Source organism: Acomys minous (assembly GCF_964271855.1).
Source record: "Acomys minous genome assembly, chromosome: 13".
NCBI lineage: Eukaryota > Metazoa > Chordata > Mammalia > Rodentia > Muridae > Acomys > Acomys minous.
The window spans coordinates 84,767,419-84,794,040 of NC_140495.1; the positions used below are offsets into that span (position 1 = coordinate 84,767,419).

At 41.1% G+C, this 26,622-nt stretch overlaps 1 protein-coding gene across 1 annotated transcript in view; it reads left to right on the forward strand.

Moving 5' to 3' along the window:
- KCNH8 (potassium voltage-gated channel subfamily H member 8) overlaps positions 1 to 13,620 on the forward strand; it is a 367,339-nt gene extending 353,719 nt beyond the window's left edge. The window contains exon 16 of the mRNA XM_084753676.1: positions 11,426 to 13,620. Coding sequence (XP_084609802.1) covers positions 11,426 to 12,115 — 690 coding nt within the window. The 3' untranslated portion in view covers positions 12,116 to 13,620. The remainder of the gene's footprint in view (positions 1 to 11,425) is intronic.
- Positions 13,621 to 26,622: the final 13,002 nt, after the last annotated feature.

Sequence of the window (26,622 nt, forward strand, 5' to 3'; positions counted from 1 at the left end):
GTAGATGGAATCAGTTGACTGCTCTACTCTTACTTTATACTTTATTTGATTGCTATCAAGCAAGAAACACATTGGTGGTAAATGTGGAATCACTGCATGACTCTGAAGATTATTACCGAAATGACAGACTATTAATAGTTAGAGTAGTAGAGCAGAGACTCAGATGCAGCCTGCAGGTACTGCATGCACTGTGGGAGCACTGGTGAATCCACATTCTGCTATGTGCTCAAGGATTGGGCACACAGGGTCTGGAGTGATGTCAGTGGTTAAGAGCACTTACACTCTTCCAGAGGACCCAAGTTCCATTCCCAGCATGCATGTCAGGACACTCATAGGCTCCCGTAACTGTAGCTCCAGAGGAATTGATGGCCTCTTCTTGCCTTTTTGGGTACAAGCATGTGTAGTACTTGTACACACACCCACATACATGCACACACCCACACACACACATGCACAGAAAAAGATACAATAAAATAAATTATATATATATATATATATATATATATATATATATATATATGGTACATGCACATATTGTTCCCTGTTGTATACATTTCATAATTAACTGGTTAAACACATTTTAAAAGTCAGAAAAAGCATACCATTAGTATTACCCTACATTCACAGGGCACTTAAAGGAACTTTTAAAATGTAGGGCAGCCACCAATATCAGCCTGCTTTAGTGACGTCACCCATGCTTTATAGTGGAGTAAATCTAAGAAAAGTCTTTGACAATAACAATGAAAAGACACTCCAGGGGCCATGGGCTGTGAGCATCGAGCGAGCACGCCGTTTCTGAAGAGGTTTGTAGGTAAATGCTACGTGTGCTCCAGTTTCTCAACTCTGGCTGACCCAGAAAGTTGTTATGGCAAAAGGGTTTAAAGAAAAACTGCCTCAGCCCGGTGAGCACAAAGCATAAACACTGCTGCAAAAGAAAAGCTGTCCCGGAGGGAGCACATGCTTGGATCTATATTCGGTTACCTCAACACAGGGCTTGTCTGCCTTAATCTCATACTGTTCTTCTATGAGCGGGTAATACAACTTACAAAGGGAGTTCCTATGTGAACTTAAGAATGTAAACACTGTATGTCAAGCACAGTGGCTTCTTTAATACCTGGGAACTAGATACTGGCTCCTTCTGTTAGAAGTCCCTGACAGCTGATCACACTGAGGACCTTTGCCTGGGTTTTGGTCATTTATCTGTCTTCATTGCAGACCTGTCCCTTTACATCCTTTTCCCATTTTCAATTGGGTTGTCTTTTTATTATTGACTCTTAAGAGTTCTTTATATATTACAGAACCAAGTTTCTTTTGATGCACATGATTTGCACGCTTTTCCTCTCATTTTGTAGATCAAAGCTTCACTTCCTTGAAGCACATGAGTATTGATTTTATAGACAGCCAATCTGTCTTCATTTTTTGTGTGCTTTGGGGGCCATACCTATAAGAAAACCAGCATAATGAATATTCATCCCTCTGTTTTCTTCTAGGAATTTTACATTATAATAGTCTCTTGTACACCTTTGATCTATTTTGAGTTAAGTTGTACATATTGTATGAGTTGTGCATTTGGCTTCATTTGTATGTGAATATTTGGTTTTCACAGCACCATTGGTTAAAACAACTGCCTTTCCAGATGAAAGGTCTAAAACTATGTTCATAACTCAGGTGGGTTGTGATTGTGAAGGTTAATGCATGTGTCACTGCTCTCATTGCTACAACCAAATATCTGACAAGATACCAACCAGGGCAGGAAGGTGGGTTTGTTTGGTTTGCAGTTCAAGGGGAAGGCATGGTGGCAGCAGGCTGAGGTGGCTGATTGCATCCCCAGTCGGGAGGCACAGAAAAATTGAGTGCAGGTGCTAGGTTTGCTTTCTCCTTTTAATCACTCAGGGACTCCAGCCCGTAGGACAGTGACACCCATGTCACTGTTAATCTTTTCTATATACATCCTCATAGACACACCAAAGGATTGGTTCTATGGCAACTCTAAATCCAGTGAAGCTAACAATTATGATTAACCACTGAAATTAATTTCTGAGATTAATTTTTAGTCAGGGTCTTGCATAGCTCCAACCTAGTGATCTTCCTGCCTCAGCCCCCTGGGAGGACAGCATGTATAAACCACGATGCCTGGTTATTTCTGGACTCTAAATTACATTCTGCTGCTGATGACATCTATACATATCCCAGCTCTCTGCTGTCTTTATTACTTTGCTTTGTAGTAAGTTCCAGAGTGGGAAGATGAGTGTCCTCCATCTTTAGTTTTCTTTTTCAAGATAGCTCTTACAGTCCAAGGCTTCATGACAACTTTAGAAACAGCCGATTCTACAAAGAGGACAACATGCTTTCTTAATCTTTCTTATTATTTGAAATTTTCATATATGTATACAATGTATCTACATCATTTCAACCACAACTGATCCCAGAACGACTGACCATATTTTCTTATCTCTCTCCCAACTTGATCACTCATTTGTTTATTTGTTTATTTGTTTATTTTAACCAACTGAGTCCAGCTAATGATGCCCATATATGCACATAGACTTGGTATTATACTACAGTTGGCCACACTCCCAACACACAGTGACTGTCCCTCCCCCTGCAGCCATCAACTGCCAAGAGTTTCTCAAGTAGGAGTGGAGTTTGTGAGCCCCTCCCCACTCCATGCTGAACTTCTACAAAATATGTTTTATTAATTCTTTGAGAATTTCACACAATGTATCTTGAAGGTATTCCAGCCCATTCTTTCCCCTAATCTCTCCTAGGTCCCCTTCTACTTCCTACCCCTTACTTACTGTCTTCCTTTTTATTTAATAACCCTGCACCTTCAATTTGTGCTACCCATATGATCCTGAGTATGGAGCCATCCACTGGAGCATGGTCCACCTACAAGTAGTCATCCCTTAAGGACACCAACTGCCTACAGCTTCCCACTTAGGAGGCGTCTTGTAAAGCACTTGTAAAGAAGAAGACATTGTAAAGCACTTCTCTCCCACCTCCAAGTCTTACATTCTTTCTGCCCCTTCTTCAATGATGTTCCCTTGATTTCTGAAAATGAACCCTGGTGAGGAATGTTGCAATCTGGAGATCTTATTCATAATCTATAGATGTTCTTATGTGTGCAGGGTTTTTCTAAGCAGTTACCAGTTTTGCCTCTCTTTGTATCTATTCCAAAGCATCCTATTCTGTTGGTTCTACTAGAGAAGCAACTTTATAATTAATAATTTATTTTTCACTTAGTCCAATATGTCTGTCTAATGTATCCTTCCCTGTCTTAGTAGTTTTGAGATGGGTTCCTGAACCTTAAAAGTTCCTATGGCATCTAGTCAATGGATTTCTTCTACATGGCTCACTTGCAGAGATAAGCAGACTGCGGATTATACTTGGATGCTGCTACACTCTCTGAGACAATACAGTAGCTTATTATTTGGCCAGCTTTACCTGAAAAGACAATCAGGACTATTTGCCCCAGGTGAGGTATCAACCACAGACTAAAGCAATAACTCCACCTAAGTCTGTCTGGGTCAACAAGTGAATTCAGTTAAGGTTATTTACAGGGGAAAAGGTAAGGAGTTGCCCTCAGGAGCATAGTGAGCATAGCCAAGGGGTTACTTATAGAAGCATGGGGAAACACAGCCAAGAAGTTACTTACATGAGTGTGGGCAACTTAAGGAGATGCTATGCCACTGAAGAAAATTCTCTTTCTCCCAGAAACTGTTAGTTGTTCACATATATCCTCAGGGAGATGCAGGCTTTTGGGAGCCTCTCCTCACTGTCGTTATGTTGTGTGCCAGTCTCCAAGGTAATCACAATATGTGCATAATTGTCAAAGATGGCAGTTTCTGTGGAAATAATAAATGTAGTGGGTCACAATGCTACTACACCTAGAATTGTAGATTTTTCCTAATATTTATCTATAAGCAACAAGTTGGTCAATTTCAGGAGTCAACAGATAAGCTAATTTTTAAACACTGATTTGGTGGAAAGGCAAAACCACACATTTTCCAATTTTCCTTGTAGTAACTAGGGAAGCCATATAACATGCAAAGAAACATCTCTGTAAAATAATTTCAACTAAGCAAACTATATGGTTGAACATAATTAGACTTGAATCCCACTGCACTTCTAATCTCTCCCTTCAAGGCCAAGCCTGCGAACCTCATAGTTAAAAAGTCACTGAGAGCTATCTACTTCCTAACACAGCTCAATGCCACCTATAGATTCGCCAACAGGACAGAAAAAAAGAAGTGGGTTACACAGAGCTTTGAACTCTTGCTGACAGAGCAATACTGAGGTGTTAACCAAAGAGTGTAATCCTGTGAGAATTGGGAATGAAGTAGAGACCAGAATTGGGGCTAGCAGGACTGTGAGGATTGGGGTGGTAGGCAAAGGACGCAGGGTTTCAGTTTGGCAAGGTAAGCTCAGGAGATGCACTGTTGGTTTATAGCTGAGCATGTGCCATATATTAAATGTCCTAACCATGAAAAATGTTAAGTATGTGAAGTGATCTATAAATAATTAATCAGCTTGAAATAGTTATTGCACAGTGAATACACATCTCAGTCTCCATCGTGTGTGTGTGTGTGTGTGTGTGTGTGTGTGTGTGTGTGCGTGTGTGTGATTTTTTTTTTTTTTTTGCAGTACTGTAGCTAGAATTGATTGCCTTACACATGTGGCCAGGAACTCTGTGGTCATTAAGATAAAACTCAGGAACTTTTATTTCTAATTTTATTTTGAGATAGGTTTTTGCTAAGATAGTGAACTAGGCTCCTCCTCCCTCAGTTTTCAGAGCCAATGAAAATATAGGCATATGCCACCACACTCAGGTAATATGTAGCTTTGTCACTTTAAAAAGAATTTTTAAATGTCAGAGAGGGGCACCTAATTCTCTGACTCTTCGAAACAAAAGTGATATTGGGTCAGTCAGGAGCTTACTGTCTCAGAGTGCAGAGTCCCAGGACTCCTCCGCTGCTGTAGACCTCTGAGTGCCGCAATGGCTTCTCCCTGGGATCAGGTTGATGTGCATGTTGTATGCAACTGAGCATCTGGAAGGAGACAGCTGCACTTCATGTTTGCTAATAGCATAAGCATCTCTCAGTCAAACAGCAGTCTAGACACCAATCATACTTGGCCATAGAAAACCAAAACCAGAGGATTGATAAATAATGAACAGCCATGATGCCGATGGAGTGATAAACATATCCAAAGACCAGAGCTTGCAGAAATTCAATGAGGCCATTCACGTAGCCACATTGAAGAAAGCCACTGGCTGTTTTGTAATGGTTCATGGTGCTTCTGTTAATGCAACATGATGGGTACCAGCTGCACCTACAAAAAAAAAAAAGCCCTGGTTACTAACCCCATGTGGCCCAAGCCAGGCCAACTTTCTCATCTCTCTAGCTGCAGACAAAGATGCACAAGCTTTTTCTGGTCAAAAGAATGAGAGCTTCATTTGGATGAAATGTCTGTGAGTACCAAGTATGACTACCATTTTAGCTGACAGACAGAAGACTGTCAACTGTGTTGGAGTTCTCCGTACAGCAACAGCCACAAGGGTGAAAGGATTGCCAATTATCTTTATTGTCTTGCCTGCTTGTGGAGTTGGGTTGAACTTGTCTAAATCTCATGATAAATGCAGAACACAACAAAGACTTTTGTGAAAGATCATTTAATTATCTGAATCATAGTGCATGCATGTGTGTGTCTGTGTGGTGTGTGTGTGTGTGTGTGTGTATGTGTGTGTGTGTGTGTGTGTGTCTGTGTGTGTGTGTGCTTCAGGGAAGACTTTTGGTGCAATTAGTATCCCTGGATTCAAGAAAATTGTGTCTAGCAGGAAAATTCGTATATTTGGCAAAAACTGAGACAAGTGAAAAACTCTTCACACTAAGCAGCTTATTACCAGACGCATCGCTATCTGTCCACTTATATCCAAAAATGAAAATCACGTTTGGTGTTTTCCTCTGCCTACAGAGTAAAGCTTCAGAATTCATGGTCCATAGTGATAGCCAGGACTCAGAAAAAGAAAACGTGCAGAAGGAGAGTTATTTCACAGAAACGAGAAGCGCTGTGAAGGGTGTATTTTGGTTTGCACCCCTGTTCCCAAAGCACATACCATAAACACACCAGAACAACAACAGCAAAAAATCTGTTTGCAACCAAAGCCACAATACAGTATATGATAGTGTCTGCTGATATTAGGGGGAAACAGGGGACAGCCACACAGATGGACCTCTTAAATAATAATTTGCATGTTTCAAAATCTCCAAGATTTAGATGCTGGATACTCTTATGAGACATTCAGAGAACATGCAATATTCTTACCTACTAGAAGCTTGGTAATAATTATTTCTGTCTTTACAAGTTTAAATCAGTAGAAAAAAAGTTTAAACTTAGTTTTAAAAAAAATTAGAAACACATGTTAAGAAATTCATCATGAAATTTACTCCTAGTCTCACTACCCATCTACCAACACAAAATTTGGGGTGTTTGCTGTCTGGCAACATTTACACTGAACCTTGAGCCACTTCAGAATCCAGTCACGTCCTTGCCCTCCCTGCACTCAGCCCACACAGGTACCTTGTTCAGTTCTCTTCAACACCAACTTGCATATCCTTATATTTTACCTCACATCCCTGATAGAGGATCCCCATCCTGGCTGCCTGCATTTCCTCAAACTTTGAACTGGAGAAATAGAGTCTTAAATCTCAGTTTCCACTAGCACCAACTGTTATGCTATCACATGTCACCCACACCAGGCCATGCTTAAGTTCAAGGCTCTTCTTACATGCCCTGTCGACAGTGCTGGGTTGCTTCTTCATCCTGATGCAGAGGAAGAGCTGCATAGCTAGCCGTGGTTGCCCTTTCCTCTGTGCTGACTTCTGGATCAGCATTCTCTGCCATGCAGAAATTCTCAAGTATGCTTAGTTTCGGTATCCATGATCAAATCTAGCCACTAGGGATCCTAACATGAAACCAATTATATAAGGACTAGAGTTTTCCATCTAAAATATTGTTTAAGCCATACATCCAAACCCCTGTAGGAAAATGATGTAATGAAGCGAGGGAGACAGGGAAAAGTACATCAGTGGTTAAACACAACAGCAGTAAACAAGGCACTCTAAAAATGTAGGCCAACAATGACACAGAGTTCCAAGGAATCCTGGACATGGCAGAAATAGGGAGCTGTAGTAAGTTAGTAGTTCCCTTCAATGCAGGTCAAGGTCAGTGTGTAGATTATCACTCTTACCAAGTCTGTTGTCCCATGGTGTGTGACAAGAGGTGATGCCTGAGAACAGCAGAGGCATTGCAAACATGCCTGGAGGGCCCTGGTGAACTGAGACGGTTATGCATGATCCTGGAAAAAAAAATTAAGAAAGAAGAAAGGAAGAAAGGAAGGAAAGAAGAAAGAAAGAAAGAAAGAAAGAAAGAAAGAAAGAAAGAAAGAAAGAAAAGGAGGAGTCTTTGGATGTCCTGGTGTCTGGAATAGAGAAGTGAGTCACTTGGGAGCACAGATAATGTTTTCCTCACTCTCCTTTTCTAACAGGACTTAGGAAGGGAGGAAATGTTGGTTGTGAGCAATTTGGTGTGTAGATGGTGATAGTGAACTGATTTGGCCAAGTGTTTTAAATTTCAGATTGCAAAGTTTATATTCATAAAAGGAAAAAGAAGAGGAGACAAAGAAAAGGGGAGAAGAGAAAATGGATTGATAAAAAAATAATGTACACATAGCGAACACACATCAAGTAATGTTCCTGTTACCCATCCTCCCACCTTAAATCAGAGATCTATATCAACATAGCCTCCCTGCGTACAGAGTTTTTTTGTTTTTTGTTTTTTTTAATGATGGAATTGAGGTATGGCTTCTGAAGGCTGTAATAGCTGCTGGAAGAAAAGATTATGTTTTCTAACATGAATGGTAGAAAAAATATGTAAGGAGTTTAGGTTGCTGTTGGAGTAAGAGGAAAGCTTACTTTCACTTAGCCAGGATGATTCTGCCTGGCTGTATCACTTCTCCTCACAATGCTCTGGAGCTAAGTTCTATGGTGAGGACAGAACTCGGTACCTGGGCACTCCTAGACAGAGAGCAGCCCCGAAAGCCTTTATTGGCAATTCTGTTTGGTTTTTTTTAAACCGGGTGGCAACTTGATTCTTTCACCCTTAAAAGTAAACTTTTTGTTTCTTATACTTGATCAAGACTAGTGTCTTCCCTATCTTAGAATAGACTCTGTCAGCAAACCCAGCGGGGACCAGCACACACCACTGCAATAAAACCTACTGTATTTTCTGTGGAAGTTGCTACCCTCATCAGTGCCACCAAGGTTCCCGCCTTCAGGAAATGCTGTCTCTCTTTGTGGCAACTGGTTTTGTCCTTCCAAAGGGAGAGATCCCTTACCTAAAAAGGATTAATTCTTTCATGGAATTTTACTAGGGTGCAGGGGCGTGCCCCCAGGAACACAGTGATGGAAATCTTCCCTCACATCATCTGAAAGCTCTATTTTCTTGACTTCCATGCTGTTTTTAGTTCCAGCTAAGATAGTAATTTGCCTTTTGTGACAGTGAATATGTGCTTATATTCCTGGAGCCAGTCAACTCTGTGAGTCCACATTCAGAGTGCATGGCCTTGAAGTTGTGTTGACTGTACAGTATAAGTTAGATGTCAAGAATGTGGCTCTTACGAAATGGGAATTTTTTATTTTGAAAGTTAGAATGCATTTATTCTGAATTATGGTGTTTATCCTGTAGCAAATCTTTGGTGGTTGTTGTTGTTGTTCGTATAATTTGCTTTGAACAGAATTTACTGTTTAATCAGTCTGGAATTGTATTTGAGATTACACTATTTACTTATCTGACGTTGAATTGACAGTCTAAATAACTCTTACCCGTGAAGCAATGGTTTATGCCACTGTATTCCGTAGAGATTCTAAGCACATTAGCTAGCATCTTCCAACTCCATCAGAAATAATAGCTCCTTTGTCGTGTGCACACATAGCAAAGGATAAGGGCTGAATTCTAGACCAAAGATGTTTTTCTTGAACTAAGTGATCTTAAAAACACCATTTGGGGGGCCAAAAAGGTGGTACAGCAATTAAGAGTGCAAAGAATAAGAGTTAAGTTCTCAGCCCATGGCATGGGTCTCATAGCCGCCTACAACTCCAGATCTAGGGGATCTGACACCCTCTTCTGGACTCTGAGGGCAACACACTCATGTACATGTGCATGCACGACACACACACACACACACACACACACACACACACACACACACACGTGAACTAAACTAAAACAAATTTTTATTTTTAAAATAAAACATCATTTTACATCTGGGCTTCCGTGTTCTAAAGAAACCCTGCCTATCCTAGTATGTTTGGTTACTTTGATTATGAAAATGTATCATTAGAAACTTGTTAAAACTTTCACTGACTACTGTAATTTTGAATATACCTAAAATCCAAAATCAGTCCTCAAATGCTGTGTATTTATCCAGTCCTGAATGAGGTGGGAGCATCCTGGCTGGAAGCTCAGCTAATCCACCAATCCAGGTGAGTGGGAATCAGGAAGAGGCTCGCTCACGATGCCCACACAGAGAGGGCCATTTAGATGTCCCTTCAGCCATCCCATTTGGTGGCAGACTATATCCTGAAATGCTGAAAATGGAGCTAACAAATCTAATAGAACCTTCAGCACATCTGTGGGGCAAGAGTCCCGGGACACTCAGTAGGTGTGAGCTGGAGGACTTGCTAGTTCTTTCGCACGCGCCGCTCCACTCCATCATGAGATTGGGAGGAATGCTCAGCATCCAGCAGCTGAAGATCCACTGAAAACAAGGCAGGCAAGCATTTGTTTGGTTCCCTGCAGCTCTATACCAGCACACGGCATGTGTTTGGTTCCCTGCAGTTTGACACCAGTGCAAAGGGTTTTGGTCTTACAATCTCAGCCAACATGATGACAGTTGGTGGCCGGAATCACATACTGACTTCCTTCTAGACTTTTCTAAATTCCTGAGTTGGAGCAGTGCCACCTCCTGTAGGGGCTGAAAGGAAGATTCAGCTTTGGGATACTCTCCCAGGAAGTGGACTGGATGAATTAGGAGCATATAGACAGTGAAGGTAAATCTGTCTGAGGACACCAAAGGAACTAACACAGGAGAAAGTGGAGAGTGGAGGGCTTAAGGGGTATGTTCTGCACTTGCGCTTGTACAAAACCTGGGTATATACACATTTAAAAATGCGCATGTAAGAGATAAAGAAGCCTGCCAAAACAGCAGTCTTGGTTTTGGTATCATTGATGTTGAAACTGTCCTGTTTAGATCCTGAAGCCATTTATACGGAGTTCCAACTGCTTCATTTGGAACCTTTGTGGGTTGTGGTCATAAAGACAAATCACAACATCACTGTCATTAGATATAAGGCATTAAAATAGAGACGGCAGGGCATTACAATATTGTGTTAATGTTAGGTAATACGAAGAGTGGAAATTTGTGTATATTCTATTTGGGTGAGTGGACTCTTCCTTGTGCTGAGTAAATACTTCAGAAAGCACAGATTCAAACCAAATTCCCTCCTCTAGTGGTCTCTGTTGCAGTGATGATAGTGGATGTGGCTGTTTTAATCTAAACATGATGTTAGGAAAACAACTTTGTCAGTGGATTTTACTGTTGTTTTATATGAATATTTTCCGTGGTTCTTGTGTTTAGGAACTGTCTCCTTTGAGAATCTGATAAATGCTAAATGAGTCACCTCTAAAACGTGTGAAGCAGACACAGTGCGATCTGGTTACAATTCAGTCAAGGTCCCTCCTACGTGGTAGATCCCAGGACACTCGGGTCTTCACAGAGCGTGCCTCAGGCTAACTGCCTCATAGGTCTCTTTCTCTTTGCCTCACTCTGTAACTTCCGTTTTCCTCAAGAACTCTCCCACTAGGAAATCTGATAAGGGCTCTCCCTACCCTCTCTTTCATGAAGATCCCTTTGGCTCTGGACCTGTAGTTACAAGAGCTCAGCTGGAAAATGTTAAGCCAAAAGAGCTGCTGTTGAGGCAGCACACTGAACATAGACTCAGTGTGCCAGGTGCTTTGCACATGATATCTGCCCCTCCAAGTACTTAGTGACATCTGTGTGCCAGTCTGCATCCCATCTACTCTCAGGAAGTGGAAGTCGACGTTGGTGTTAAAGGAGATAGATTTTTCCCCTAATTCTTTGCAGTGATACCCCCAGTCACTGGCTGGGACCCCTGAGCACACTCATCTCTCCAAGTCCTCCAGCAAGGATGTGGCTTTAGATCAAGGTATAAATCCATCTAGAAGCCCAGCCCGTTCCCTCACCTTGAACTTGCTTAGCTTCCTTACTTCCTGTCTTCACTGCTGCAAAGCCTGTCCATTCTGTGTACCTCTGACCACTGCTGTTGGCTCTGCTTTCTCCACACAGGTAACAACATTGACTCAGGAGGTCTCCCAACTAGGTAAAGATATGAGAAGCGTCATGCAACTTCTGGAAAACATCTTGTCACCTCAGCAGCCATCACGATTTTGTTCTCTGCATCCCACCCCGATGTGTCCTTCCAGAGAAAGTTTACAGACTAGGGTGAGCTGGAGTGCTCACCAGCCTTGCCTACATTTGCAGGCAGGTGGAGCACAGCTTTGTCATGGTAATGTCACCTCTGACATCTGGAGTGTGGATCCATCCTCGGTGGGCAGCAGCCCTCAACGAACTGAACTTTACGAGCAAAACCCAGCAGACAGTGAACCACATCCTTCTCCAAACCTTGATTATTCCCCTGCCCGCTGCCAGGTTATCCAGGAAGGTCACTTGCAGTTCTTAAGGTGCATCTCCCCCCATTCTGATACCACACTGACACCTTTGCAGTCCATCTCAGCCACTCTCTCATCCTCTGTGTGCTCCTCATCAGAAACATCCTTGCACCTGGTTCTCCCAAGTAGATCAGAGGAGGGTAGCATCACTCACGGACCTGTGAGTTCCTTCAGTTTGGAAAACTTACCAGGCTCTTGGGACCGAGAAGCAATGATGTCAGCCTCTACAGAACCCTCGGAGAACTTCCCCGTAGAAGTTGTCACAAGCACAGCAGATGTAAAGGACAGCAAAGCCATAAATGTATGATATCAGCACATACAGGCAGCTTCCAATGCCAAACCCACTGCTGCATGACAGCTCTAGTTTGCCTTTGAGGCTTCTAGCAGGCATGGAGTCTCAGCAAAGTTGGTAATTCTGCAGGAAGGGGGCCAAGGAGCCAGGAAAAAAGGCAAGGCCACCTTTATACTGTAGCAAACAATTTCTAGATCTTAGAAGCATCAACTCTTTTCTGTACAGGTATTAACTTACTGGTCTGTTTGACAGACTTTGGTAACCATCCAAAGACCCCGAGGGTCTGAGAAGATAGAATCCGCAGACAAAGAGTTTGGGGATTAGTTTTGTCATACGTGGCTTTTGTGAAGTGCAGCAAAGGTTTTTCCTGAGTGCCTGATTGTCATTCCTGAACAATATCCATAACACTGTTGGCCTCGGGAGTGCACAGCTCCTGCTGATCTGTTTTCCTTTTTGCGAAGGCAGAGGAACAATTATCACTGCATGTCATCTCCTAGACAATCAGTCAAGTAGAGCTGGTGGCCAGTGGTTAGCTACCCGCACGTTATTTGCCATGTAAATGAAAATGTCTTTATTTATCAAAAAAAAAGAAGCTATTTTTATATCCTTGGTATGAAATATGTATTTAAACTACTTAAACTATTTATAAAGAAATGAATGTTTTCTTCTCATTTTGGTTTTAAAAAAAAGCTTGCTGTTTTAACAAGAAATGCACTACTGTTATGTATAGTAAATCAAAAATTATTTATCATTAAGAGGTTGTAGTTTCAAAAGGAATCCCTTTATCTGCATGCAATTTGCAAAATAGAAAAAAAATGTACCCTCATACTTCTGGACCAGTGGGGTCATATTTTATTAATGAAATAACAACATGGACTCAGTGTGAATTCCATGACCTTTGGCCTGGTAATAGAGAGGGCTCCTGCACTCTGCTGACTCATGTAATGCTGTGGACCCCAGCAGCAGTGTGCAGCAGGAAGAGTATAGGTTTAAGAGCCTAAAATTTGTTTGTATAATATGATATTACAACCTACATTGAGCCATGGGTTCAAAAGTATGAGTGTGTACTACCCTGGCTCCTCATTTTAGGAGAAGCCATGGCTAAGGTACATCTCCAAATGAGGCCAAAATATTTGGGCTGTGACTGCCAGGCACAGTACCCACTTAGACTGCCTGTGATGCCCACTTAACTTAGGGCAGCACTGAGCCTTTAAGGTTAAATCTCCTCATGGGGCTGAAAGCTGCACGGTAGCTGCCATGAGTGTGCTGCAGGAGAAAGGAAACTCCCACAGGTTACGTGGAAGCTCACAGCTGGAACCCAAAATGTCCCCAGCACTTCACACACACCAACATAACAGTTCCCATGCTGTGTTCGGCAATGACATAAGCACCATAATCTAAGATGCATATTGTGTCTAAGGACATTTAGGCCCTCTTCTTCCCCAGTGTTCTTCTTGTAAGTTCATATTCTGGAGCTTTTCTGCTTTTCTACCCGCCACAGAGGATAAACGGTCAGAATTGCATCATTAAAAATGTCAAAGCAAGCCGACGGTTCTGGCGTTGTGATTCGTACACCCTAAACCCGGCTAGAGCAGCAAAACAGAAAGGAATTCTTAAGAGAATTCATCACAAGATGTGTTCATCAGGCAACTTACTCAAACCCAGATGTGGTCTAACCTTCAGTCTCTTCTTAGGTTTGGAAGAAACTGAGCAAAGAGCAACAGTTGAGCATTCATGTGCTCATTTGGATCCCCTCCTTCTTCTCCCTACCTGGCTCATCATTTTAAGCGCTACTCAAAAGAGAGTTCATTGGGGGTGTTGGTTCATGAAAATCCACATGGCAAACCAGGACAACTGACACTGAGGCCAAATATTAACACTGTTCTTCTATTTTCTGGTACTGACCTGTTTAGAAATTACATGTGGTACGCTCTCTTATATAGCCACCAAGCTTTAGTGATAATTAGTTATCACTATCCCTATTCTTAAAATAAATAATTGGGATCTTTTTTTTTTTTTCACTTTCCTCATCACATTGTTTTAAATTTTAGAACATATAACCAAATCACCACTTGGAGGCTTTATGTCCACACTCACCTCTTGCTGCCTTTTAAATTTTATAAGTAATTAACTTCCTTCTAAATCAATGAATACTTTTTTAAGTAGGTGAACAAATAGTAACTCTCAGTCCCTAAGGGTTTGAGATGGCAAGTGACATGTTTGGAAACACATGGTCATTTTCTCTACAACACCTTCTCTCCTCACGGTTGACTTTAGTGGCTTAAGAAACAGCTCCTGGACCAGTAGGGAACTGCACCTGGATAAAAAGCAAGCACAAATCTCAGACAGGGAGGGGCTGCCAGGGGTTCCTTACCTGTAAGTGCATTCCTCTCACAGCCAGCCTCACCTCCACCTTGACATACAGGACTCTTCTGTATCCAACTGAGATGCTTTGTGATTTGGGTGACTCGTGACATGATGTCACTATGGGAAATGAGAACTCTGGGTATGATGTTCTCCATGGCTGGCTTCAGCCAAGAACAGAGGGCCCCATCTTCTCATCAGTGGTACAGTTTTGGAGTCCAACGTTTCCCTGCCCCTCACCCACCCACTGCCGAGGATCCCACCCAGATCCAAAGGAAACATAAATAGGTTTTTTTACCGAGTTCACTTTAAAAAAAAAAAAATAACATTCTAGAAATGGTTTTAATGAGAAGGGGCCACTAAGAATACTTGCTGCTCGTTCAGAGGACCCAAGTTCAATGACCATGATCTACACCAGGTGGCTCACAATCCCGAGGATGCCTTACACTCTTCCTGCCTCCTCAGGCTTCCACCCACAGGTGTTCATATGTATATACACACACACACATACACACACTTTAAAATGACATATAATAATATTGGGAACTTAAACATTCTATAATCCACTTCTGTTTAAACAAAGCAAGCAAACAGATTGTGTCAGATGTATTTGTGTGATGTAAGAGGAATTTCCTGATAATTAAAGCTCCTTAGAAGTAGGGCCTGTTATTATCTACAACAGGCAAAGCATCCTCTCAAAGACTGGCTACTGAGCAGCATGATGCTGTTCTGAATGTTCTAGACTGTCAAGTATGAGCTGGTGTGCTTACAACATTGAACATCTGGCTTCAAGCCACTGCCTTTGCATGAAGTCTGAGGAACTTACTACTTGGTGAGCTCCCTGAGTGGCAAACATATAGTAAAACTTAACAAATACTGGTGGAAACTCTATCTAAGCACAAACTTACATTTTACTGATGTGTATGTAAGTGGACCAGCATCTGAAGCCCATGAAAGAGCCATGGGTCTGCAGCCATATTGTGCACAAGCTTGCATAGACCCAAAGTCAGTCTGCAACTTTAGGTCAAATGATGTACTTCTCAGAGGCTCCTTGAAGGTAGACATTCACAACTCTGACTTAAAGATACAGGCTGGATGGCCCTTGCTGTGTGACCTCAGACAGTTTTCAGCCTCCTCTGAGCTTCCATTTCTTCATTGAAAACTTGAGGCCTATACCACATCTAACTTGCAGAGCCTCTGACAATTAGTGATGCAATGTAAGCGAAAGCCCACGACCTGGCGTATAAGGAATACAAACACATGCGAAGTCATCCTTGGCCTTCACCTCCGAGGGCCTGTCCCACTTCCCTTTGCCCTCTCAGTTTCCTCTCCTCCCCCCTCCCCTGACTCATCCACCCTCCTTGCCTCCTGCTGCCCTCTCCCAAGCTTCTCCTGACCTCTCCTTTCTCTCTTTTTCCTTTTCCTGTGCCTCCTTCCTGTCCTCTCCTGCCCTCTGGTCCCTGTCTCAGGTTAATATCTGAAGCGTGAAACTGATGAAGTCTTCTCTCCGTGGCTCAGAGAAGACAAGTTTCATGCCCCCGCAGGGCCCCCACAATGCAGTCAGCAGTGCGGACAACCAGGCAAGCACTCACCTTTAATAATGAAACTTGTAATGCAGGCAACAAGGTAGGAAGAAAATTATCATACTTGCTCCCAGCCTCCTTATGTGCTTTTGGGTTTATTCTAGTGAGCTGCCGTAATTAAAGTATTTTACAAACCTCTTTACAATTACATAAAGACTCGTGGAATTTACTCACAACAGGAATAAGCTCTATAAACACATGCTTTTTTTTTTCTATTTGCCCATTTCCAATTATTTCTTAGTAAATTTGCTATTGCATTAGAAATCAAATACATAGAGAAGAAATCATACTTACCACCCCAAACCACATACACACACACACACACACACACACACACACACACACACACACACCTTGTACAGAATAACAAAGTCCTTAGGAGCTTCTCAATGATGAAATGGTCTTGACTCATCAGAGCTGATAAAATGCTCATCGGTTCACAGAGGGCTTCAAAGCTTCCCCTGGAGCCCCAGGGGGCCACTGGGTCCCTCCAGAAAGAATGAACAAAATGTCACTCCCTGCAGCTAGTGTCCTCAATGAACTTTTCCCCTGGGTTTCATTTTTCAACCGAGCTCTGAATAGCTTTTGAAGGATGTTAAGGCAGTCCAGCAAGGCAGAGAACTCCTATATCCACACCTGTTCTTCCCAGAGAGATTAATAGCTATGCATTGTGAAAAAAGGAAAAGAAAAAAAAGACAGGTGAGCAAAGTATGTCCTAAAGATATAACATTTCTTTCTTGGGCTGTTTGACTCTGACTTAGGTTCTTTGCTGTGGAAAGAAGAGCCTGGGACTAGCGGGAATTTGATGCTAAAGCCTTTAGTGTCTTCTCTTTCTCTCTCTCTCTCTCTCTCTCTCTCTCTCTCTCTCTCTCTCTCTCTCTCTCTCCAGCTGTCCTTGAAAAAGTAAAACGTGCATGATATATCAGAGCACAACAAAGAATAAATAAGAATAAATTGGGAGAAAATAAGACTTAACAGTGTGTCCGTGCTTTTTATTTCTGAAAACAAGATTAATTGGAAGGAGCTATTTTTATGTAGGAATTCCCCTTAAAGTGAAAAGTGCCGTGTCCCCTTGGCATTACCTCTAAATTCCAGCTAAAACTCCCATCACTGTCGTTTATTCTCCCAAAGGAGAATCATCCCAGAAATCAACAGGTAGGTCATGCATGGTTTAAGAGTGCTGAGGGGTACATAACTGACCGTCCTGCTCATAAAACTACCTATAGTCATAGCACCATGACCACTGCTCTTGCTGTCTAGGTAGCACCACGATAACATTTGCAGTGATGCTCAGGACTACTTGAGTTGAAATCAGTTCCTGAATGTTGCCTTAGTAACCTGTTGCCCAAAATAAGTGATGATATTTCTTCCTGCTCTAATCAGATGGCCTATGCAATCAAATTAAATAGTCACCTTTGTCTTCTGATACTCAAGTGGAACTTGAGCCCTGGTCATGGACTACCCCTCCATCCTAGACAGGAGATAGCAACAGAGGGCAAGAGGCATTTGTATGTGGGCAGAAGACGCTCACCAGTTTCTTCCCAGGAACTCAACACTCTCTGTTTGAACAATTTCTCATTTTTAAACCATGCTGAAAAAAAAAATGGGCATGTCCTCCAATTATAACCGGCCTCTGACACACCATCTCTCTAGTTCTGCAGCATAGCCCAGGGACATGTTTACAAAGTGCTGTCCTAGGATTGCTTATGAGGCTGAGCTTGAAAGAAAAGTGGTTATTGACAACAGCATAGGATCACAACTGTAGATCTTGTGACTTCAAGTCCCCAAGCCTGAAGGCAGTAGTCCCAAGACTTCACTCATGTTTGGCTCAAATAGCTGGTTTACTCAGACATCAAATTTTCAGATTTCAAGGCAGAACTAGGCCAAATACCAGCCATAGCAGAAACACCATGCTATTTTGATCACACTCCCTCATAATAACATTCCACCTCGGGCCTACTTAGTGACAGTATATGATATAGAAAGTATTCCTTGGTCATCAGAAATTATTTCTTTTTTTAAACTTACTAATATTAATAAACCATTAAATATAAAATGACGAGGCTTTTCTTCAAGCCTGTTGGACAAAGATATTGTCCTTTATAAAAAGAAACAGCTTATATTAAAACCACAAGATTTAATTAGAGAATCTATTATTACTATTATTACTAACTTTACAGCCTGATCACAGCCCCCCTCCCTCCTTTCTTCCCAGTCCCACCCTCACACCCCTCCCCCACGCCCCTATCCTATCCTCACAGAAGGAGAAGCTTCCCCCAGCCTGGTACATCAAGTCACAGCAAGACCAAGCACATCTTCTCCCACTGAGACCAGACAAGGAAACCTAGCTATGTGAAATGGATCCGAAGGCAGGCAACAGAGTCAGAGACAGCCCCCACTCTAATTGTTAGCAGACCCACATTAAGAACAAGATACACATCTGCTCCATATGTACAGGGGGCCTAGGTCAAGTCCATGCATGTACTTTAGTTGGTGGTTCAGTCTCTCTGAACCCCCGGAGGTTAATTTACTCTGCAGGTCTTCTTGTGATGTCCTTGACTCCTCCACTTCCAATTCTTCCCTACACTCTTCCACAAGACTCTTTTCCTGAGGGGGATTTCCTCCCCCTGTATATGCTCATAGGGTATCAAGTCTCTTCTCGGTAACCTGCTGTCCTTCCTCTGAGTGCCACCAGGTCTCCCCCCCCCCCAGGGGACATGGTCAAAGGTGAGGCACCAGAGTATTTGAGAAAGTCATATCTCACTCTCCACTCAAGTGTGGAGAGTGTTCTGTCCATTGTCTAGATCTGGGTAGGAGTTTAAAGTTTACGGCCTGTATTGTCCTTGGCTGGTGCCTTAGTTTGAGCAGGATCCCTGGGCCCAAATCTGCCTATCATAATAAGGGGAAAATGGGAGGGAGGGAAGACTGGGAGGATACAAGGGATGGGATAACCATTGAGATGTAACAAGAGTAAATTAATAAAAATAAATAAATAAATAAATAAATAAATAAATAAAATATAAACTTTTTTTAAAAAAAGACTCTTTGAGCTCTGATAAGGATGCTCCACATCCTACCCAGCATGTGCTGTCCCTTGAGTTTTTTATATTGGTCATTTTGATGGGTGTAGGATGGAATCTCAGAGTCATTTTGATTTACATTTCCCTGATGACTAAGAACACTGAACATTTCTTTGAGTGCTTCTTAGCCATTAGAAATTCCTCTGTTGAGACTTCTCCTTTAGCTCTGTACCTCATTGTTTAATTGGGTTATTTGGTTTGTTGGTGTTTAATTTCTTATATAAGGCTTATCTATTTTGGATATTAACTTTCTGTCAGATATAGATTTGATTAAGAACTTCTCCCATTCTGTAGGCTGCCATTTTGTCCTATTGAAGATGTCCTTTGCCTTACAGAAGCTATTCAGTTTTGTGAAGTCCTATTTGTTAATTGCTTATTTTAGTGCCTGAGCTTTGACGTTATGTTCACAACTACTATTCCACTGTAGAACAGCTTAAAATCAGGGATTGTGGTACCTCCCAAAGTTATTTTATTGTACAAGATTTTAAAAGCTATTCTGGGGTTTTTTTTTTTCATATGAAGTTGAGAATTGTTCTTTCAAGGTCTGTAAAAAAAATTGTGTTAGAATTTTGGTGGCAATTGCATTGAATCTGTAGGTTGCTTTTGGAAAGACAACCATTATTACTATGTTAATCCTACCAATCCATGAGCATGGGAGAGCTTTCCATCTGCTGATACCATCTTCAGTTTCCTTCTTCAGAGACTTGAAGTTTTTTTCAAAGCTTTGTTGGAATTACACCAAAATATTTTATATTATTTGAGCCTACTGTGAAAGGCGCTGTTTCCCTAATTTCACTTATTGTTTGTATAAAGGAAGGCTGGTTTTTTTTTTAAACTTAATTTTGCATCCAGCCACTTTGCTGAAGATGTTTACCAACTGTAGGAGTTCCCAGGTTGAATTTTGGAAGTCACTTATGTATACTATCATATCATCCATGAATAGTAATACTTTTTCTTTTTTCCAATTTATATTCCCTTGATCTCCTTTAGTTGTTTTATTTCTCTAGCTAGAAGCTCAAATCCTGTGTTGAATAGAACCATGCAGAGTGGGCAGCCTTGTCTTGTCCCTCATTTTAGTGGAACTGCTTTAAGATTCTCCCCATTTAGTTTGATGCTATTATCTTGCTGTTTAGGTATGTGCCTTGTACCTCTCATCTCTCCAATACTTTTAACGTGATGAAGTGTTGGATTTTGTCAGTCGTTTTCAGCATCTAATGAGATGATCGTGTGTCTTACTTTTCTTTCAGTTCTTTATATAGTGGATTACATTGATAGACTTTCATATTTTGAAGCATTACTGTACCCCTGAGATGAAGCCTATTTGATTATGGTGGATGATATTTTTATGTATTTGTGGATTGTGTTTAGGATTGTTTCATTGAAATTTATGTGTCAGTGTTCATAAGGGAAATTGTTCTGAAATTCTCTTTTTTTATTTTTGGGTCTCTGTGTGTTTCAGGTATCAGTATGACTATGAGCTCATAGAGTGAATTTGGTGGTGTTTTTAATGTTTCTTTTTTGCAGAATATTTTGGGGAGTATTGTTTTAAGCTCTTCATGGAAGGTGTGGTAGAATTCTGCATTAAAACCATGTTGCCCTGGACCTTTTTGGTTAAAAAAAAAATTAATGACTGCCTCTATTTCCTTAGGGGTTATAGGTGTATTTAAATGGTTTACCTAATCTTGATTTAATTTTGGTTATTTGTATCTATCTAGATAATTGTTCGTTTTGTTTAAATTTTCCAGTTTTGTGGAGTACAGACTTTTGACATAAGACTTAATGATTCTTTGGATTTACTCTGTATCTGTTGTTATGTCCCCTTTTTCATTTGTGATGTTGGGAATTTGGATACTATCTTTCTGCCTTTGAGTTAGTTTGGCTAAAGGTTTGTCTATCTTGTTGATTTTCTCAAAGAACAGGCTCTTGGTTTCATTGATTCTTTGTATTGTTCCCTTTGTTTTTAATTTATTGACTTCAGCCCTGAGTTTGATTACTTCTTGAAGTCAACTCCTCTTGGATGTGTTTGCTTCTTTTTTTTCCTAAAGCTTTCATGTATGCTGTTAAGTTGCGAGGAAGAGATTTCTCCAATTTCTTTATGAAGGCATTTAGTGTGATGAACTTTTCTCTTAGCACTGTTTTCGTTGTGTCCCATAAGTTTGGGTATGTTGCTCATTTGTTTTCATTGAATTCTAGGAAGCCTTTAATTTCTTTCTATATTTCTTCCATGACTCAACAATCATTTAGTAGAGAGTTGTTCAGTTTCCATGAGTTTGTAGGCTTTCTGTTGTTCCTGTTAATGCTAAAGTCCAGCTTTAATGCGTGGTGATCTGATAAAATATTAAGGAGTTATTTCCATTTTCTTGTATCTGTAAAGGCTCACATTTTTATTGTATTTATTTTCTGGCATTTCTTTAAGGGGTTTATTCATTTCCTCTTTAAATGCCTCTATAATCTTTATAACATTGAATTTTCTTGTGCTTCAGTTATGTTAGGATATCCATGGCTTACTGTAATAGGATAGCTGTCCTCTGAAGGTGCCATATTGCCCTGACTCTTGTTGCTTGTGTTATTATGATGACCTTTAGCCACCTGATTGTCCTTGAATGTAGCTAAGTGTGCCCCCAGAAAATATTTCTTATTTTAAGGTATTATTATTTCCCATTTCAGGTCCCTGTAATCAGACTGGCCTATGGGCATGTCTATGGAGACTGTTCATTAATGTAGAGGACCCAGTCCACTATGCCACTTTGGGCCATGCAATCACTAGAGAGCCAGACCTAGACTGGATACATACACACACACACACACACACACACACACACACACACACACACATATATATCAGTAAGCAGCATTCCTCAATGGTTTCTATTTCTAGCTTCTACCTTGAGCTCCTACCTTTGTTTCCTTTGATGATGGATTGTGACCTATAAGATGAAATGAACCCTTTCCTCCCCTACACTAGCTTTTACTTATCACCATAACAGAAAGGAAACTAGAACACAGAGAGATTGGCCCTTTTGCTTTTGGATTTTGACACAAGGTATCCTTCTGCAGCCCAAGCTGGCCTCCAACCTGTAACTGTCTCCCTTCTCTTGCTTCCTGGGTGCCGGAGATACACGGTTGCACTACAGAGCCAGGATTCACATTTAAACAAGTTAATTTTGTTTTTCTCTGTGAAACATGCATAGTACTTATATGTTTATAATAGACCTACTAGGTCCTCATCTGTCAAATGCATAATGAAGTTACCTTTATAAAGCTGGATCCTAAAGGAGCATAATGAGAAATGGGCTGCGGTGAAGACGGTTCTTAACTCCACTGCTTGACTATTTAGCTTCTTAGACACCTCTTCCCTCATCTCTGAGACTGTGGTGTAAATTTTGTTTTCCTAGAAGCATATTCTGAAGATTTTAATGAAATGACATGGGATGTGACTTCAGGAAAGCTTGGTTGCAAAATGGGGAGAAAAGGCAGGAAAGAAAAGACCCATATAGAAAGTATTATTTCTTTATGAATATATGGCATTTTCCCTATAGAATGACATGGCCCAAAGTGGCACAGCAAAGTGGCCCTCTTATACCAATGAACAATTTCCAAAGATATGCCCATAGGCCAATCGATAGGGACAATTCTCAGTTGAAGTTCCCTCTTAACAGGTATGTCCAGTTTCCAACCAAAATTAGTCATTATACTTTGTAAAGGATTATTGTGGCAGAGACCTAAAATAGGAAATAATAAGGCCTTAAAATAAGGAATAACTTCTGATGACAGAAGAATGTGTGTGTGTGTGTGTGTGTGTGTGTGTGTGTGTGTGTGTGTGTGTGTGCTTTTATCACTGTGGAATATCACTGTGAAGCACAGAGGCTCAGACACCCTAGGGAGTTTGGTATCCTACAACAGGACAGAAAATTAGTGCAACTCCCAGACCTCATCAGAGAACCGTTGGTGCAGTAGGCAAGGAGATGATGCAGAAACTCACAGCTGCTCAGCCAGCAGAGTACTCAGCTACAATCAGGACATCACCTCTCCCTCTCTCCAAGCTTCATGGACCATCGTAGAAGAATGAGAGATAGACGGTAAGAGCCAAAGATTGGAAAGAATGGGAGGACTGGGAACAAAAACAGTGTCTTCTCACAAGACCTTGCACTCAAAACCTCACAGCAGCGGTGTGAGTTGTGTATTGGCTGAACAAGACCTGGACAAGGTCATGCCCCACACATAGCTCAAGAGTTGTTGATACTTGCTGGTTTCTGGAAAAGGAAGTATTAGTTTTTCTTTGAAGTATGTGGACCCTGATACATTGACCGTGCTCTACTGGGTAACTCCACACCCAGAAGTTTACGGGTAGTAAACTGAAATCAGTGAGTGAATAGGCAAAGAAACCACAAAAAGAACAAATGAAGTTGAGGTAGGGGAAATAGTGGGTGAATGTGACCAAAATACATTACATGTAAATATGAAATTCTAAAATAAAAATAATGAAAATATTATATGTTCTTGAATAACTATGGCCCTATGTAATGTAACAGAGGGCAGACTATTCATTCTCCAACTTCCATCTGTCAGCGGTCTGAAGGCTATTTTCAGTGATTTGACCTCCACCATATTCCTGGCCTGCCTCATGTAGATGATAAGCCAAAGCCTAAGGAGAGAGTTCAAGGTGCTTATATGGGATGTTCGTGGAATGGTGTGCCCACCATACATAAGGGAAGGGTTAGTAGCATCTGCTACTTGACATATATAGCAGACCCACTGAAAAGACAGAAAACGTAATAGTTTGAAAAGGGAATGCTTAATGTAAAGGAGCATTAATTATTAATAAGGAATCAGATCTCAAGAAAGGATAAAAGAGAATGCTAAAGGATACCCTGTGGTGGAAGAAGGGTACCAAGTGATGGGGTATATTTGGAACAAGGCCTTCAAGGTATCGATACAGACTTTGTTGGTGAAACGACAGATGTCTACAAAGATGTCTGCTGGATTGTCTCTAGGAAAATGGCAGATAGTGGACTATAGCCGGAGGGTAGGGAAAATGCTTGGGGCAGGCAAGTGAGCAATGTAAGTTCAAGAAAGAGGACACACTCAGGGGAGTGTGCCCCACATACTGCTAAGCACCTCTGAGACTTAGAAGCCAAACCACGCAACACCAAGGGAAGGAGCCCATTTCTCTGCAGCATCTCTCCACCACCCTCTACCGGCAAAGCGGGAGTACTACAAGCTGCCGTTCAGAATCAAGCAGGGCACAGTGTAAGGTGACAACTGAAAAATGATGACACCATTTACATAAAAACAATCACTCAAACGTTCACTGGATTTACTACCTACAAAAAAGATATTTCTCATAAACATCATTATCTTATTATTTAAATTAATTTGTTTTTGAAATCATGGAGTTTTCTTGGCAGGGTTTATATTCTGTGTGCAAATATCAGGACTGGACTTCCTCACCACCTGGTACATACACATCTTTTGTTACCAAAAGTTACTTTAATGAAGACAAAGTGTTTCTCCTACAGATGATACACGTGCAACATATGCATTTGAAGCCATAAAGGTGCAACATATACATTTGAATCCATAAAGGAGAGGTCCTAATATTTCTTTATCTTTTTTACAAGAGGTTTTGGTAAGCAGTGGGGAAAACGGGAAAGATGGCTACGTGTAAAGAGGATTAGTAACTGCCAAGTAGGTGGAAGGCTGGTGCTTAGTTCTCAGAGACTGTTAGGAAACCAGATCTGCTTTTCTCATCTTCCGTGGTGGCTAGTCTTGGTTTTCAGTTTGGCACACCAGGGAGGGAGGAGCCAGAGTTGAAGAAATGTCTCTGTAAAATGGACCTGTGGATAGCTCTATGTGACCCCTTCGGTGTTCACTGATCATTTCACAAGGGCCATGTATCCTACATATCAGATATTCACATTACAATTCATAACCGTAGCAAAATTAATTATGAAGTAGTAGTGATGGAGTAATGTTGTGGTTGAGGGTCACCGAAGCACTAGGGACTGCATTAAAAGATTTCAGCATTAGAAAGGCTGAGAACCTCTGCTCTATAGGGACATATTCTTTGTTCATAATATAGGATGGCTCAGTCCACACTAGGTAGTCTTATCTCTAGGTAGGTGGTCATGGGCTATATAAGAAAGGTAAATAAGCAAGTGAGAGGCGTAGGCCAGTAAGCAGCATTCCTCAGTCGTTTCTGGTTTAATCTTCTGCCTTGAGTTACTAAGTTGATAGCCTTGATATGGACTGCAACCTATAAGAAAGAAAATCCTTTCCTCTTCTAAGTTGCTTTGGTCAGTGTTTTATCATAGCAACAGAGAAGCAAACTAGAAGACATTTGTTAGCAGAGCCCAAAGCACCACAGAGCCATCTGATATAGCATATTTTTCTCCCTTATCTTCTCCACTAGTGATGTAACTATCAATTAAAATATCTCCTTGTGATATCTTTGTCATGTGTTCATCCAATTAATTAACCTTACTCCAAAATGAATTAATCTCTTGACCCATCAGTGTGTTTCTTGTTATTAATTTATTCTTTCCCTCCACTCGAGTTTATAGTTGACTACAATTCAGTAAGCATCTGTCTTAGAGATGGTTGATAATCATAATATGCTTTCTTCTTGCTTCTTGCATCCAGATGCCCTTAAATCCATCAAAAGTTAAACTCCCAGTACAAAAAAAAATCAGCAACTTCTAAGAGGCAACTTTTTGTGAGCCCCATGTGGGCTCAGGACCTCCGGAAGAACAGACTGTGCTCTCAACCACTGAGCCATCTCTCTAGCCCCAAGAGGCAACTATTTGGAATGATGTTTTTGTACACTGTGTAAAGGTTGTCTTATTCTATACCAGCAAAGAGCTGAGCACAGACAGGATTTGGGTATCGTTAAGCATTACCTGTCCCAATGTTTTATAAACATACACCTCCATCACCTTCTGATTGGTGGAATAAAGATCTGGATGGCCTATGGCGAAGGCAGGACAGAACAGATAGGACTTCCAGAGAGACAGGAACTCTGGGAAAGAAAGAGGTACAAAGAGATTCATCTGAGATGCTAAGGAAGTCTGAGGAGAGGCGAAGAACTATGTGGCAGAACATAGATTAAGCACAGGTTATAAGAGTTAGTTGGGGATGAAAGCGAGAGGGAGGGAGGAATGGGGGGGATACAAGTGATGGGATAACAATTGAGTTGTGACCTGAATAAATTAATTAAATAATAATAAAAATAAAATAAATAGAAATGGAAAAAAGAGCTAGTTGGGAACAAGAGTAAGCTAATGCCTAAAGCTATTGTAAATAAATATAAGTCTCCATGTCATTATTCAGAGCTGAGGCAGACATAGAAATTCCATAAAGTTTTAGCAGCTATGAGTGGAGATACATGCTGTTTTAAGATATGCATGCTTTGTAGAACAATCAGCATTTTTGAGAGAACTACAATGCAGGTTTCTGTCTATATAAATACATGGACATCAAGGCTTCTTGGGGGAAA